The following is a 14,134-nucleotide window of genomic DNA, read 5'->3' as shown; positions in this document are numbered from 1 at the left end:
ATCCTTTTGATCCAACCAAGCGCCAGATAAGTCACAGTTTTCTTCATGTATTTTTTGACCGGGATTTCGTTTGGTATGTATGATTTGATTGGAATGAATAAATTCTTATTTTTAAGGCTATTGAAAGTAAAAACGAATAATTTTTCATTTGGAGCAAATTCGAAGAGGATTAGGCATGAAAAAAAACTCATCCCTTGTAATCCTGCAATTTTAAAAGAGATTGGAATGGATAAATTTTTTTCGGTGAGTAAATCATCTCAACATACCTTATAATTAGAAGTTACCCAGTCCAATCCAACTCTACGTATCAAACAAGCCCAATTATGGTATAACTTGCCCTGCCAGCAAACAACTTATTGACTTTTGAGTTGAGAGCCTAGCAGTTAAAAATAGCTACACTGCATATAATTGGTCACATGAAACTACAGTCCCAGCTCACCTTGCATGCCTTGTCAATTTCTAAATATTGACACAAGGGTTGTGCCAGCATCAATCGCGCGTGAGCCCTGTTGATCCTAGCCGTTGATCATTATGGGACCCAAAGTGGGAAACATAAAGAACAATGGCTAGCATTCGGTCATGCGCAACTAGTGTTAGCATTCTGACAAAATGGTTCGCAGTTAAAGTGGAAGGTTGGCAATAAAATGTTGGGTTGGAAGCAACAATCAAATCAAATTAGTACACGGAAAGCAATTGGGAGCTGATATTTCATATCATATTCACCAAAGACGCATTGGACAGCATATACAGAAGCTGGATTAGCTTAAGCAAGTTCAGGGCATGCTCAAAATCAACACAGCATCAGGCAACAAAACATGATAACGAAGGCGACTGAAATAGGCTTACGTTTCTTTCAGTACTGCTCGAAAGGCCCTGGCAGCTTGCATATCGCGGAGGCATGCTAGTCTCAAATATTCACATATCAAAATGTACACTGCATCTTTGGCTACGATGAGGGCTGGTCCACTCCATCTGAGTTTCAACGAGAGGGGAGATGAATGCTAACGTCATCTAAAGTTGGGCTGTCATGTATGCTTAGCCCGTGATCTTAGCCAGATGCAAAAGGCAAATGAAACACAAATGGGGCGTTATGTCCTGAGATGCTGCAGCTTGGCAATTGACAGGATATACTTGAAGGATACATCTTTCAATTCCTTCTGTAAGTAAGATAGTATTCAAAATGATTCATTTAGTAGATAAAACAACAAAGTATACCCCTGGGGAACTTGCAAATAGATACTTAAATAATGAACTTGGAAAAAAATTTCATGAACATGTTGAAGAAGAAAATGAATTCCGCACATGCAAACAGAATATGCTTACCGCAGTAGGAACTTCGGCAGATTCTTGCATATGACCCCACAGAGTTTCCTTCAATGCATGAACATCAACTTGTTTTGAAGTTCTGTCGTACTGAACTTCAATTTTGCTTACCAGAAACGTCACAAGTCACAAGTCAAGACAAGCATGACTAGCACAGTATTATGAAGTAATTTGTCTGGTGACAGTCCTTAACCAAAACTTCCTATTGCGGAACCACAACGCCAAGAATTCCCAAAAAAATGATTTTCTTAGTGCGTTCTTATCATTAGACAATGAGAACATTGTAATTTCAGATACAAAGCAATTGCATGTCCAGGAAAGCAACAAAAAATGAATAAACCCAGCATGCAAGGTAGAGTTAGCCACGTTTTCCCAACCTAATTTCAGTGGCACCCTGTAACCCATTTCAGAGAAATCTCTTCACTTCTATCTCATTGCAGTTTCGCCCAATCTATTGGAACATCTACTGACCTAATCCAAAATTCCAAATGAGCACCAACTACCAAGGATAAAGTTTTCATGTTCACAAAATAACGAAGAAAAATTTGAAACCTGACGAGGTGGAGAGGCAAGAGCATCCGAGTCTTCAACATCGCTATGAATACATCCATCGTAATATTGGCCACCAAGCACACTCTCATTGTCCCATGATGGCAATGCTTCATCAAAATTATGACTTTGTTTCCAGGAGTTATAATCCGAAAATTAAAAATAAGAGTCATACTTCAATACTAGTAAGAGTTGTGCAAATATTAGCCTTTTTCGTTCTAAATTAAAATAAGATTGCTATCATAAGCCAATAGATCAAAAATCATTAAAAACAATATCACAAGTGGATGCTAAATGGACATATGAATCATGATGGATGTTTAAACTGAGATACACACACACACACACACATATGCATACGTACGAAGAAGCTGATACCTGTAAGCTGTTGTCTTCTCTTCCCGAGGCACTACAGTCAAAATTGAAATTTTACCATTAGCCACATCAAACATAAGGATCCAGAAACTTATGAAACCGGGGCAGAAACATGAGAAAAATTGTCCAAAGTCCAATATTAAGCCTACAACTAGGACAGGCAACCATTTGGCCATCGTTTCGAGGCACAAGACCATTGTATGATTTTAGACCTGAGAACCAGCCCTTACTACATTATGAAATTAAGCTTGTACGCAAACACAATATGAAACATGGAATTGCACAACATATTCTGAGCAATAGCATGTTATCATTTGTATTCAATTCTAACTAAGTGGCAAATTTTATTTGCAGATTCTTATACTGTAGCAATCACAAACTCAACCAATGGATTATCTACCCCAGATTGGCGTCCTATTCTTGGAGTGAGATCATGATCACGACAGAATCTCCATCTTTCCTTGATATTTTTATCATGGATAACAACATATTTGTATATTGTATAGAACAACATGGAGAAATCATTACCAGAACACTGGGAAGAAGAAACAACTTGATAAGATTCTCAGGTTGATAATGGCAGTCTGGTAGCCTTTTACTGACTGGTACTCTATTTGCAGGTGGAAGTAAAGACTTGGAACTTTTTGGCACAGCAAAGATATTTGGAATTTCGTTGTCTAGAGATGCTGTGAAATTAAGTTCAACTTCCCTATGGTTTGTGTTCCTTGATCTATTAGTACCAGGTCTGCTTCGAGTGGCAGGAGCTTCCTCCGTACCTACAGAGTAGATAAGAAAGACAGAAAAATCAAGGCTTACCCACAAGAAAGCAAACCGAAAAGTCATTTCCTTTGTAATACCAACCCTTAGGCCTACAATACTTCCAGTGATCAGGACCAGCCCATAAATTTTTCTCTAATCCCAAACCTTGAAACGAAAACGTGGAAACTTTCTCAAATCTGTCATCCACATCAGCTTCATATAATGTATGAGAGTTACTATCCTACACAAATTAGAAAACGCATTCCATTTATCTTATCCTTTTCATTCAGCAGGGATCCATAGAGAAGATTAGAGAATTGTTGGCGGAAGCGTGTTATGTAACAAGCAATTTATCAAGGTCTAAATGACTTCAGCATATAGCCATAACAGGTACCTTGTGATGACTTTGAAATGAGGGATCTCCGAAACTCATATTCTCATGATCATCACCCATATTATCATTATGATAAATGTTCGATGTGTCATGGCTCGCAGCATTAAAGGCATCCGTTTTCAGATCTGCACTCTGGCTTATATTAAAATATAGAGATGATCGATGATTATTTTCATCAAATTTGCAAAATATCTCCTTGGGAGTAGGACATATTTCATTCTTTGCGCATATGCCCACCACCATCTGCTCAAGAGATTCTACATAGAGACCAAAACCAATCAATGGCTGAAAGAGAAGACAAATAAAAAAGGCAAGTGAGGGAAGAAGGGGTAAGAAAGAGGTGGCAAATCAACGGATTGGGTTGTTAATGGGTAAAAGTGAGGTTCTGACAGAGGAATCCTATTATTCATCGTGTAGTAGGTCAAATAGAATTATTATAGTTTTTATTCTTCGTACTACCATTAAGACCCATTTAGTTTGATTTCACCATGATCGGGTATTACACCATCATCACCACTATCAATCCCACCACCATATTACGGTGAAATCAAACTAAACGGGTCATAATGATTATCCATTAACAACCGAATAGGTTGATTTGCCACCTCTAGATGGTTTTTTTGGTCAAATCAAGCAAGAGATTCTAATCTCACTCACCTTTGGCAAAAGAGAGATCAATCAATTCCAAGGCATTACTGTGCAACGAGCACGATCTGCACTTCCCTGGAACTTCGTACGCATCAAAAAGCACCTTGCATCCTCCATATACTCCAAGGTTATTCGGTAGCAGACCCTTGGCTCCACCTTCATTCAACTGTGCAGATGTCTGATGATATAGAGGATCCGCCACCAATGTGACTAAAATTCAAAAATAAACCAAGTTAGAACTTCTAAAAAATAAAAAGATAAAAACCAAAACGGTCGTCTACGTTACCATCAAACTTCTTTAAGAGCTTTGAAGGAGGATTCCACTGTGGACATCGGATCTATCTGTTAAAACTACATTCATTACTTTCAAACTGCAGTCAAATTTTGTAGTGAAGTTCTAATTTGTATTAAAATACCAAGAAAGTTCATACCTTCCTCTCTGACTCTTTCTCCCTACCCTGCTTGTTGCTGACATGGTCATCCTCCAGAGTAGATTCTGTCGCCAAAGCAACATATTAGGGAACTGACCAAAGCAAAGAAGCAGTGAAACTCGAAGCTACTAAATCCGAAAACTAACTGAAATAAAGAAAAACAAACCACAAAATCTGAGACACAAAAATAATCAGATCTAAACCAATGTCTAATACCACCAACCTTGTTCATCTTCAAGACATCGATTCATCCCACTTAGGACCTTATATGCCTCAGCGTGCAATGAATCCACCCTCACCGAGTAAATTTTCAACCCGGCTTCCAATGTACAACTTGCCTAGCCACTCAATACCAATAACAGTATTATCTGCGTACGTACATAAACCCCAACAATATCTCAAATACCAACCAATTTTCACGATAAGTGCTCCAAACCTTTTGGAAATTAGCCTGCGTGCCATTTTCGGTTTCAACCTTAATAATGTCGCTAAGATAAAAAAATCACAACAATATCGAATACTTAAAAATAAAAAATTAATGAGCCTCATATCTTTTCATTTTTTGCTTTAGGAATGAAAAAACTAAGAAAGGTATGATTTTTAAATATATGCTTCTTATTCCTTGTCCTTAATATGATGACTCTAGTGCATTTTCCTGTCCGCATTTTCTCAGCAATCAAACAAACCCTCATAAAATCTAGTCAATAACAGAAAAGTTCACAAATTTTTTCAAGAAAGTAGTAATTATACTACTAAACGCAATCAATAATCTATTATTTGTATGCCATTCATAGATTAGAAGCAGAGCGAGTGTGAGTATGTACGGACACTTTCTCTGGCAAGTTTGATGCATTCTTGGAAGAGTTTGATAATCTGCTCTCTACTGAGACAATCGTCAGGCGGAGAAGACTGAGCTGCAACCGTAGCCGCCTTGCGACGAATCCCGGCGGCACGTGCCGCGCGTGCCTGTGCACGTTCGAGCTGGTCGTCGTTGGATCCCAAAACGAAGAGTGGACTGGTGGGAGGATGGGGACGGTTCGCCGTCGACTCCGTATTCCTCGGCGCAGCTGGCGGTTTTGGACTTATTGCCTCCGCCATTGATGAGCAAAGAGAGAGAGAGCAGGTGAAATTTTGAAAAGAGGGGAAAATGACGGTTGCGAGTGGGTTTGCAATTTCAAAACGGTTACTATTCCGATTCCAATGCCCGAGACGGGAAACGACGTGTAGTTGAAAAAATTGATGTGGTTCCCGCCAACATGGGACTGAGAGGAGACGACATGTCGTTTATTGTACAATTCCAACCCCTTCCTCACGCATAAACCCTAAACCCTCCACGTGCAGCTCAACCCTGTTCGTCAGAGGACTCTCCAGTCTCTGGTGATTTCTGTTCGATCTTTTCTGTATTTCGTGTTTTAGGGTTCCAATCTATCCACCCAACTTTCTTCGACATTTCTACATTTTTGTGTTTGTTTTGTGTTTGGATGGTGAGAAAGTTATTTAGCAAACAAAAGAAACTTTAGGGAAAAATCGAGAATTTGGATCTTAGTTTTCAACCGATGGTTGTTTAATCGTTCTTTGTTTACTGTTTAGGCAACAAAACAATGAGATTTGCAAGTTGGGTTCGTTTTCTTTTCTTATTTTCCTCCAAGTTTCTAGGTTATGTTTGACAGGTAAAAAAATTTTAGGAGTAGTAAAAAATGAGAATACCTGTTGGGATTTATTTTTTGGTTGCCTTGGCCATTAGGGTAATCGACATTTCTGCATTGTGTTCCTTATGGTAGCACTGAGTGTTTTGGAAAGTGAGAACTGGGCATTCTTAATTGGTAATTTTGTTGTCGAGGTTACTCGATTTGGGGTTCTCTTTGTGTGGAAGTTGAAACAGCTTTGGTTACCAATTTCCTTTTTGTTTCTCATTTATCTCAGAACCAAAAGGAAAGAGGATTTTATGAGAAAATTGTGCGTTTCTTTTCTACTCGTGTGTATCGTATACCTTGCACATCGATCGCTTTATATTTTTTATCTCTGTATCTCTATTCTTCAATGCATATCTAGATTATTCCTGCAAGTTCTTAACGTTTATATCAAGCATAAGGATTGAATGATTTTACTTGGATTGATAACATTGGCATTTAACTTGTCCACACTCAGCATTCACAAACACGAATCTGAACAAGATGAAAGTTCCCAAACTGCCTGGAGCTCGTGGCATTGCTACTTTGCTTACGGTGGGAGTTGTTGGTGGTCTTGGTGTATATGGACTTAACAATAGTCTCTACAATGTCATGGAAGGCATAGGTCCATTGTGTTCAATCGTCTTGTTGTGATCAATGACAAGGTTAGTACTTTTCTCCAATTCTTGGGAATTGCGTAACGTTCAGTCGTCTTAAAAACTTGTTGAACACATTGTCCACGACCTAAGAATGACTTTAAGAGGACGGTTGAGGTTTGCTGTAATCGCTTATATAGCCCACATGGAGCCGATCTATGTCGAATTCAGCACACACTTTGCACAACGTGGAAACAAAAGTGGAGTATCACATTACTACGAATTGAACAGTTTTGTTCTATACTTGTATATCCATAACTATATCTATAGCATGTCTTTTTTCTATATCTACTATGTCAACACAATATAATTACATCTTAAAATTGCAGGTTTATCCTGAAGGGACACACCTAATAATCCCATGGTATGAAAGGCCAGTCATCTATGATGTTCGTGCAAAACCTTATGTAGTGGAGAGTAAAGCTGGAAGCCGTGACCTCCAGATGGTATGTATATTTCCTAATCCTGTTCCAGGAAAATTCTTAAAAAAAAAAAAAAAGCCTTAAAATAGATACGAATTGGCCACTTAATGTAATAAAGAATGTGTTCGCGGTTATTCAAATTTTTCCTAAACAATTTTCTCATTGCCTTGTTTAAGTTTGTAGTGAACTTTGAAGAGCATGGCTTTAAAGTCTTAAAGCAGGACATCCTATATCTCTATCAATGTTTTAAAAAACTAGACTCGGAGTGCACCTAGGCGGTTTAGAGGCAGGGCTTCAATATTTTTGCCTCTGTTTTGTGGGAGTTCGGTGAAATACTCGCCTAGGCTTTGTGGGCGGCTGAGGCGTCCCTTTTTCATTCTTAAGTTGCAGAAATCTAGAATTCTTTAAGTTGTAGAGTCTGCACAACGAAGATGATGAGGATAGCTAGGATTTTTTATTTCTGACTTTTCATTTTTCTAAATTTTTTATTACCTACTTTGCCGACATTTATTACCCCTATTTGTTGATCCCACTATTTTCCTTTCTCTTCACTTTTTGTTTTTCTATACTTTTTAGAGTAAACTGTCAGTTTACCCCCTGAACTTTCACCTCACTTTCGATTTCCCCCCTGAACTTTTCCATTGGAAAATTAAGGACTCAAACTAATTTTTTTAGCCAATTTGCCCCATACCGTTAGTTTTTCATATATTCCATCTATATTTCCGTTAAGTGAGACCATGTGCACAACATGTGAGGGTAGTTAAGTTATTTCACTCTTAAAAATGATTAAAAAACTGAAAATAATAAAAAAAGCAAAACTTTACCTCTATTTTTTCCCGCTAATTCCTATCCTCGATTTTATTTTTCTCTCTCATTCCTATGCATGAGAAATGACATATGGTGTTATTGTCTACCATTTTTATTTTCTCTAACAAATTAATAATTTGACAAATGCTAATGGTGCTATTGTCTCCAAAGCAGTGCATTAATATAAGAAACCCTAGTCTTTTTTATGGACATGTTTCTTATATTAATGCATTGCTTTGGAGACAATAACACCATTATCATTTGTCAAATTATTAATTTGTTAGAGAAAATAAAAATGGTAGTACATGCTTCAAAAAAAAGATTAACTTAGCTACTTATGAAGACAATAACACCATATGTTATTTCTCATGCATAGGAATGAGTGGAAAAATTAAAATTGAGGATAGGAATTAGCAGGAAAAAATAGAGGGAAAATTATTATTATTATTTATTTTCAGTTTTTAATCATTTTTAAATTGAAATGACTTAACTATCCTCACATGTTATGCACATGGTCTCACTTAACGGAAATATGGATGGAATATATGAAAAACTAACGGTAGGGGGCAAATTGGCTAAAAAAATTAGTTTGAGTCCTTAATTTTCCAATAGAAAAGTTCAGGGGGGAAATCGAAAGTGAGGTGAAAGTTCAGGGGGTAAACCGACAGTTTACCCATACTTTTTATTACCTCACCTCCTAACATTTATTACCCCCCACTTTGCTGATGATTATTACCCCACCATCTTCCTTTATGTTCATTTTTTAGTTAAGAGCTTTAGCAAAGTATTATATATTTATATATTATATAATCTCTACTAATTAATGAAACCCTCTTCGTCAACCAAAAGAGGGTGAAAAGACAAATTAGTCTTCTATCACACAAAAAAAATGATGGGCAATAATGTAATTTCAAAGTTCAAATTTTACTGTTTTTTATTGAAACCTCACCTACAGGTGATGTTAAAATACCTCTAATATAAAAAATAAAATAAAAAAGACCAAAAACAAAAACCTCTCACTCTCTCCCTGTCTCCTTCTCATTTTCTAAAAAAATGTGTTCATACACACAAAATGTGTAGGCAAATGCTAATATATGTTAAAAAATTTAGGTTTCGTGAGGCTTCACCCACGTCTCAAGGCTTTTGCCTAGGTGGGGCTATCCATGAAGCGGCCCGCTCACTCCTTCGCCTTTTAAAACATTGATCTCTATGAATATGATCAGTTATTTTCCATATGAAAGTTAAATTATGATTTATCTTTCGGATAGGATATGGTAAGGTACAAAAGCAATCCCCACGAATAACGTACGTCAAAGGTTAAAACACTTGCATCAACTTTCATTACATCTATAGAACACTTCATAAACCCCCTTAAATCTTGTGATGAAGTTATCGTTGTGGCTAATGCCTACAGTGATGTTTCATCAACTCATCCTTTATCAAAACCCATGAGCACTTGTCATGGACTTATCCTAAGTGCTCTGCATTATTTGGTGTTTATTATTCTACCCATCAGTTCCCAAAAGTTTCAGAATTCTTATGAAATCTTGTATCGTTAACTCCTCCCACCCATTATGTTTGGCACCCATTTTCCCTGTCACTCCTGGTTGTTTATGTGTAAGAATTGTAGTCTGCTGTCGTATTGAGTTGAAACTGGTATATCCTTTTGTAGTTTCTAGTTTCCAATGAAGTGTTTATAGTGCTGCTTAAGAATTTAAGGTACATAGGTTTAAAGGGTAGTAATAGTTTTGGTGAAATTTTTCTACTAAATTTTATTTCTACGTGCCTTGGTTTTTCTTTTCAGGTGTTAGTAGAGCTTCGAGTGCTGACCCGTCCCGTACCAGACGAATTACCTACAGTTTATCCAACTCTGGGTGAGAATTATGTTGAGAGGGTCTTGCCTTCAATTATCCATAAAACTTTGAAAGCTGTAGTTGCACAGTATAATGCCAGCCAACTTATTACTCAGAGAGAGGTAAGCAGAAGGTTTATCATTTTCTTTTGGCTATAATTAGGACTGTTTGGTTATGTTCAGTGGCTAGTGGGAAGTGTTTCTTGGATTATTTCTGGTGCAATTCAAATGGTTGATTTCCATAACTCAAATCATTTGAAGCAGTACTGATGATTAGTAAGGTCTATTATTTCCCCTTCCTTCATGGTACATCCCGATGTACATATTATCCGAGGGAGAACTTACTAACTGTTTATTGACTGTATTCTTTTTATTTCGTAGGCCATCAGTAGGGAGATGCGGAAAATTTTGACAGAGAAGGCAGCGAATTTTAACATTGCACTGGATGATATGTCTATCACTAACCTGACTTTCGGAAAGGAGTTTCTGAATGCAATTGAAGCGAAACAGGTAGCTGCACAAGAGGCTGAGAGGGTAAAATTCGTTGTGGAGAAAGCCGAACAAGACAAGAAAAGTGCTGTCATCAAAGCAGAGGTGAGATGGAGGAATGCTAATTCCTCAAATTTGTGTCTACTTATCCGTAATGTATTTCATAATCAAAGATAGCATGGTGGTACTGCGGCGGCAACGTTGTTCAGTTGCCCATCCTTTCCAGGGCGAAGCCACGAGTGCAAAGCTGATCAGTCAAGTCATCGCCAACAATCCAGCGTTTATCACTCTAAGGAAGATCGAGGCTGCAAGAGAAATCGCACGAGTTATCTCAGATTCCAAAAACAAGATTTACTTGAACGCCGATGAACTTTTGCTGAACATTCAGGAGACGAATGTACAGTAGTTAAGCAAGCAAAGTTGTTTGATCCTGGTGATGCATCAAAAACTCAGAAATTAAGAAACTGGATATTCCTCTTTTGTGACCACTTGCGACTTTTAATTGAGATTCACTGGTTTCATGTGTTAATATTATCTGGGAATACTCTTTTAAGTAACTGCCTCGGCAAGCTTGTATGCGGCCTTGTATGCCGGACTAGTGAACCCGACCAGATGTACCGGGCACGGTTCTGTTCAGCCAGTTATTTGGCTGGGTTGTACGGGACTTTTGCCTATCAGATGAACCGTGGATGAGTGAAAATGCACGGCACTGTAAGTATAACAACAACAACAACAAAGCTTTTTCCCACTAAGTGGGGTCGGCTATATGAATTCTAGAACGCCATTGCGCACGGCACTGTAAGTATCCAAGCTGAAAATCATCTTTATATAATTGGGTAAACAATCATATTATCATACAGCCAATTGTTGAAGGAAATTAAAACGCACTTTCTAGCGATTTTACAGTTGAGTTCCTGGGTACAAACTTGGCATTCTTTTTGCTAAATCCTTTCACTATCGGCGGGGGAAAAAATGTTGAGAAATCTTTTGTGGAAATGCAAATCACCGCTAAAGCCTGTGTCGTACTAATTATCTGCTAGCTGGAACTTTTCATAAGATACGCTACTATACATCCCAACACTGCACCTGCGAGAACCTGCAGCAATATGAATCCAACAAAACTGAGATACAGGTTATGATCATACGTATTTCATCACTGACGATCAAGCGCATAAATAAACAAAGGCTCATGCTAAATGAACATGAAGACGCAAATGTAGCAGACCTGCAATGGAGTATGACCAAGTGAATCCCGCAGAGGTCTAACACTAGAAACAGGGTGTTCTGGAGGTAGCTCACACACTATTTGATTTAATAACTGCAATAAGCAACATATTGTATGGAATTAGAAAAGAAAAATACAATAAAAACAAAAGCATGGAACAAACCAAATATACAGTAACACTTACACAAGTCACGTGAACAAGTACACACTAAACAACCACCAAAATCAAATCACTAGTCTTCATATATTTACAAAAAACAACTAAGGTTTTGAATCGAAGATGAAGGTTCGTAACTTCAAATATAAACCAGGCCTTATCCAGAATTTTAGGTGAAGTTAACATGAAACGTCGATAATGAATGAACACATCATGGATCCATTGTTATATGGCTTTTTTCTCTCTTTAATATAAGAGTTAACTGTGAACATGTGTGTCTACGTAATATATGCTACAAGGATAAATAAAACAATGCATACTAATAACTGATGTAAAGAGAACAATTATCACATAGCATCCACAGAAAATAAAATAGAAGAAACTAGAAGCAAATTGGCTAAAATGGGGGCATATTCAATCAGTATGCATCCCGTTACCCCAAGCTTACTTAACAAACTTCACCAAACTACCCCCATACTTTAGTTAGTGCAATTGTATGTGTAATATCAACAAAGCATGTGGGGTTCAAAAAAATCTTACTTCAGCTTGACGACCAGCATGAAGTCTTACACCAGTGGCATCATACATGACCTGCAAGAAACAGTAATTTTAGATGCACGAAACCTAATTCCACGAGAAATTGTGCATGGCAAGTAAAGTCACAAAAAAGGTTGAGAACTGGGAATAGAGGTATCATCTGTTTAAATTATTATCAGTTTTGATTGTGATTCTCAAGTTTCATCTTTGTTTAAGGTCAATTACCACCTATAGTAACTTTTGTATCAAGGGCTTCTAGGACTCTACAGCTATAACTGGTCAAACCTCACGTTATGAAGTAGAAGACTTACATTTTCCCAGGAAACAAAAAGACAACTGGGTGTGTTTAAATATCAAAATAGACAGAGTAAAAACAATAAGAAACAACAAGTTCATAGTACCAGTAAAAGGCTTCATTAGATCTTAAATCTATATTATTCACTTGACGGTTCACAAATGTGTCAAAGATCAACATTCTGGCACTTATCTTTTGTTATGTTCTCTTCAATCAAAGAAGATTGTTGGTCCAAGATTAGTCAACTAAGTTGTACAGAACAAAGATAAATGATTCCATATAAGTGAAGACAATCCAATCACAAACGGAAAGTTGATGACACACAAGCAAAAAAGAGATAATCCTCTTGCAGAAGTAGGAGTAATGAGTGTGTGAAGCACAACAAATCAATTGCAGTTTCAAATATGACATTAATAAGAATTCAGGGTATTAAATCTAGAGAGAATGCAACAAGTTCAAAAAACAAACAAAATGGGACTTTGGCGTTATGCGGAGCATTTCACATGACAATCCAAAAGATATTAAACGTGAGCATGCGAGCCTACCCAAAAAGAATGAACAAAACCTGGTTAAGAGTTACATACAACACATGCCAAAACTACGGCAATGGCAAATGCAGACCCTCCGGTTCCTTCCTGTAAACCAATAGCAACTACCAACGCCGTCACAGTTGAGGAATGCGATGAGGGCATTCCTCCTGACCCAAGCATTCTTCTGGAATCCCATCTTCTCTCTTTGTACCTGCACGTCTACGACGAAATATTTTAAAACCTGAGCAAACTACTTTGTTAAGCATACCCAAAATGGAAAATCAAAAGATCAAGATAGAATTAACAAAACCGAACAAAAATTCGTCTACTTTTTAACAGAATGGTGCGTTTAGATTAACTTAATCATCCAATTAACTCAAACTGTCACATAATTTCACAAAATCAAAAGGAACCCATTTTACCCATCAAGCAAAATACCAGAAAATGCAAAATAACAAATCACTAGCATAAAAGTACATGTTCAAATGCAGAGAGAGAGGATGTTACCAGGTAGTGAAGAGCTTGAGAAACTGAGCGAGAGCGCAGGACAGGAAGGCAGAGAGGAGGGGGAGATTGTAGGGAAGAATGGACGGCTGTGATGATGCAGATCCATTTGATGAGGCATCAGCAGCAGTGAGTACCTCGTCCATGGAAGCCCCGATGATCTGAGTCAGGGAGGGATAGAGCTCGAAGACGACGAGATCGATGCAAAAATAAAATGAAAAATGAAACCGCGTGGTTGCGTACCCAGCTGGAATTGGATTCAGATTCTGACTCGTGAGACGTCAAAATTACAAATTTCCGACTTTTTTTTTTCCACATATTTCTGACTTCATAATCCTTTTTTTTTTTGTCGACCCAATAAGTTATGCCATCTCCAATCGGATTCTGGTCAGAGAGCTCGTTTTAGCTCTATGATCTTTCAAGATATTAATATTTTAATGAACAGTACATGACTATATTTGTCTCCGTCTCTAATCGAGGGCCAAAGGCCATAGGGCTCGTTTTAGCCCTA

At 37.6% G+C, this 14,134-nt stretch overlaps 1 protein-coding gene and 2 pseudogenes across 1 annotated transcript; 1 reads left to right on the top strand and 2 right to left on the bottom strand.

Annotated features, from left to right (window-relative positions):
• Positions 1-679: 679 nt before the first annotated feature.
• On the bottom strand, positions 680-5,577 carry LOC103428493 (condensin complex subunit 2-like; annotated as a pseudogene).
• Positions 5,578-6,253: 676 nt separating this feature from the next.
• On the top strand, positions 6,254-10,904 carry LOC103428475 (prohibitin-1, mitochondrial-like; annotated as a pseudogene).
• A 274-nt stretch (positions 10,905-11,178) lies between these two features.
• Positions 11,179-13,930, bottom strand: LOC103418981 (uncharacterized). The gene is made up of 5 exons (XM_008357099.4): positions 13,627-13,930; positions 13,174-13,330; positions 12,298-12,348; positions 11,601-11,693; positions 11,179-11,471 (listed from the first exon to the last, which is right to left on the bottom strand). The coding sequence occupies exons 1-5, from the start codon at positions 13,767-13,769 to the stop codon at positions 11,412-11,414; spliced, it is 504 nt and encodes a 167-aa protein (XP_008355321.1). The 5' UTR covers positions 13,770-13,930; the 3' UTR covers positions 11,179-11,411.
• Between the last annotated feature and the right edge of the window lie 204 nt (positions 13,931-14,134).

Source organism: Malus domestica, chromosome 03 (assembly GCF_042453785.1).
Source record: "Malus domestica chromosome 03, GDT2T_hap1".
Classification (NCBI taxonomy): Eukaryota; Viridiplantae; Streptophyta; class Magnoliopsida; order Rosales; family Rosaceae; genus Malus; species Malus domestica.
Note: the sequence above shows the minus strand (reverse complement) of the source record. Positions and strands in the feature narration are given on the sequence as shown.

Excerpts from the sequence above, each read along its gene's own strand:
- LOC103418981 (XM_008357099.4), bottom strand. The coding sequence starts at position 13,769 with ATGGACGAGGTACTCACTGCTGCTGATGCCTCATCAAATGGATCTGCA. Across the intron at positions 13,331-13,626 it reads CTCAAGCTCTTCACTACCTG|GTACAAAGAGAGAAGATGGG; the intron begins GTAACATCCTCT and ends GTAGACGTGCAG. Across the intron at positions 11,472-11,600 it reads TTGGTCATACTCCATTGCAG|GTTCTCGCAGGTGCAGTGTT; the intron begins GTCTGCTACATT and ends ATATTGCTGCAG.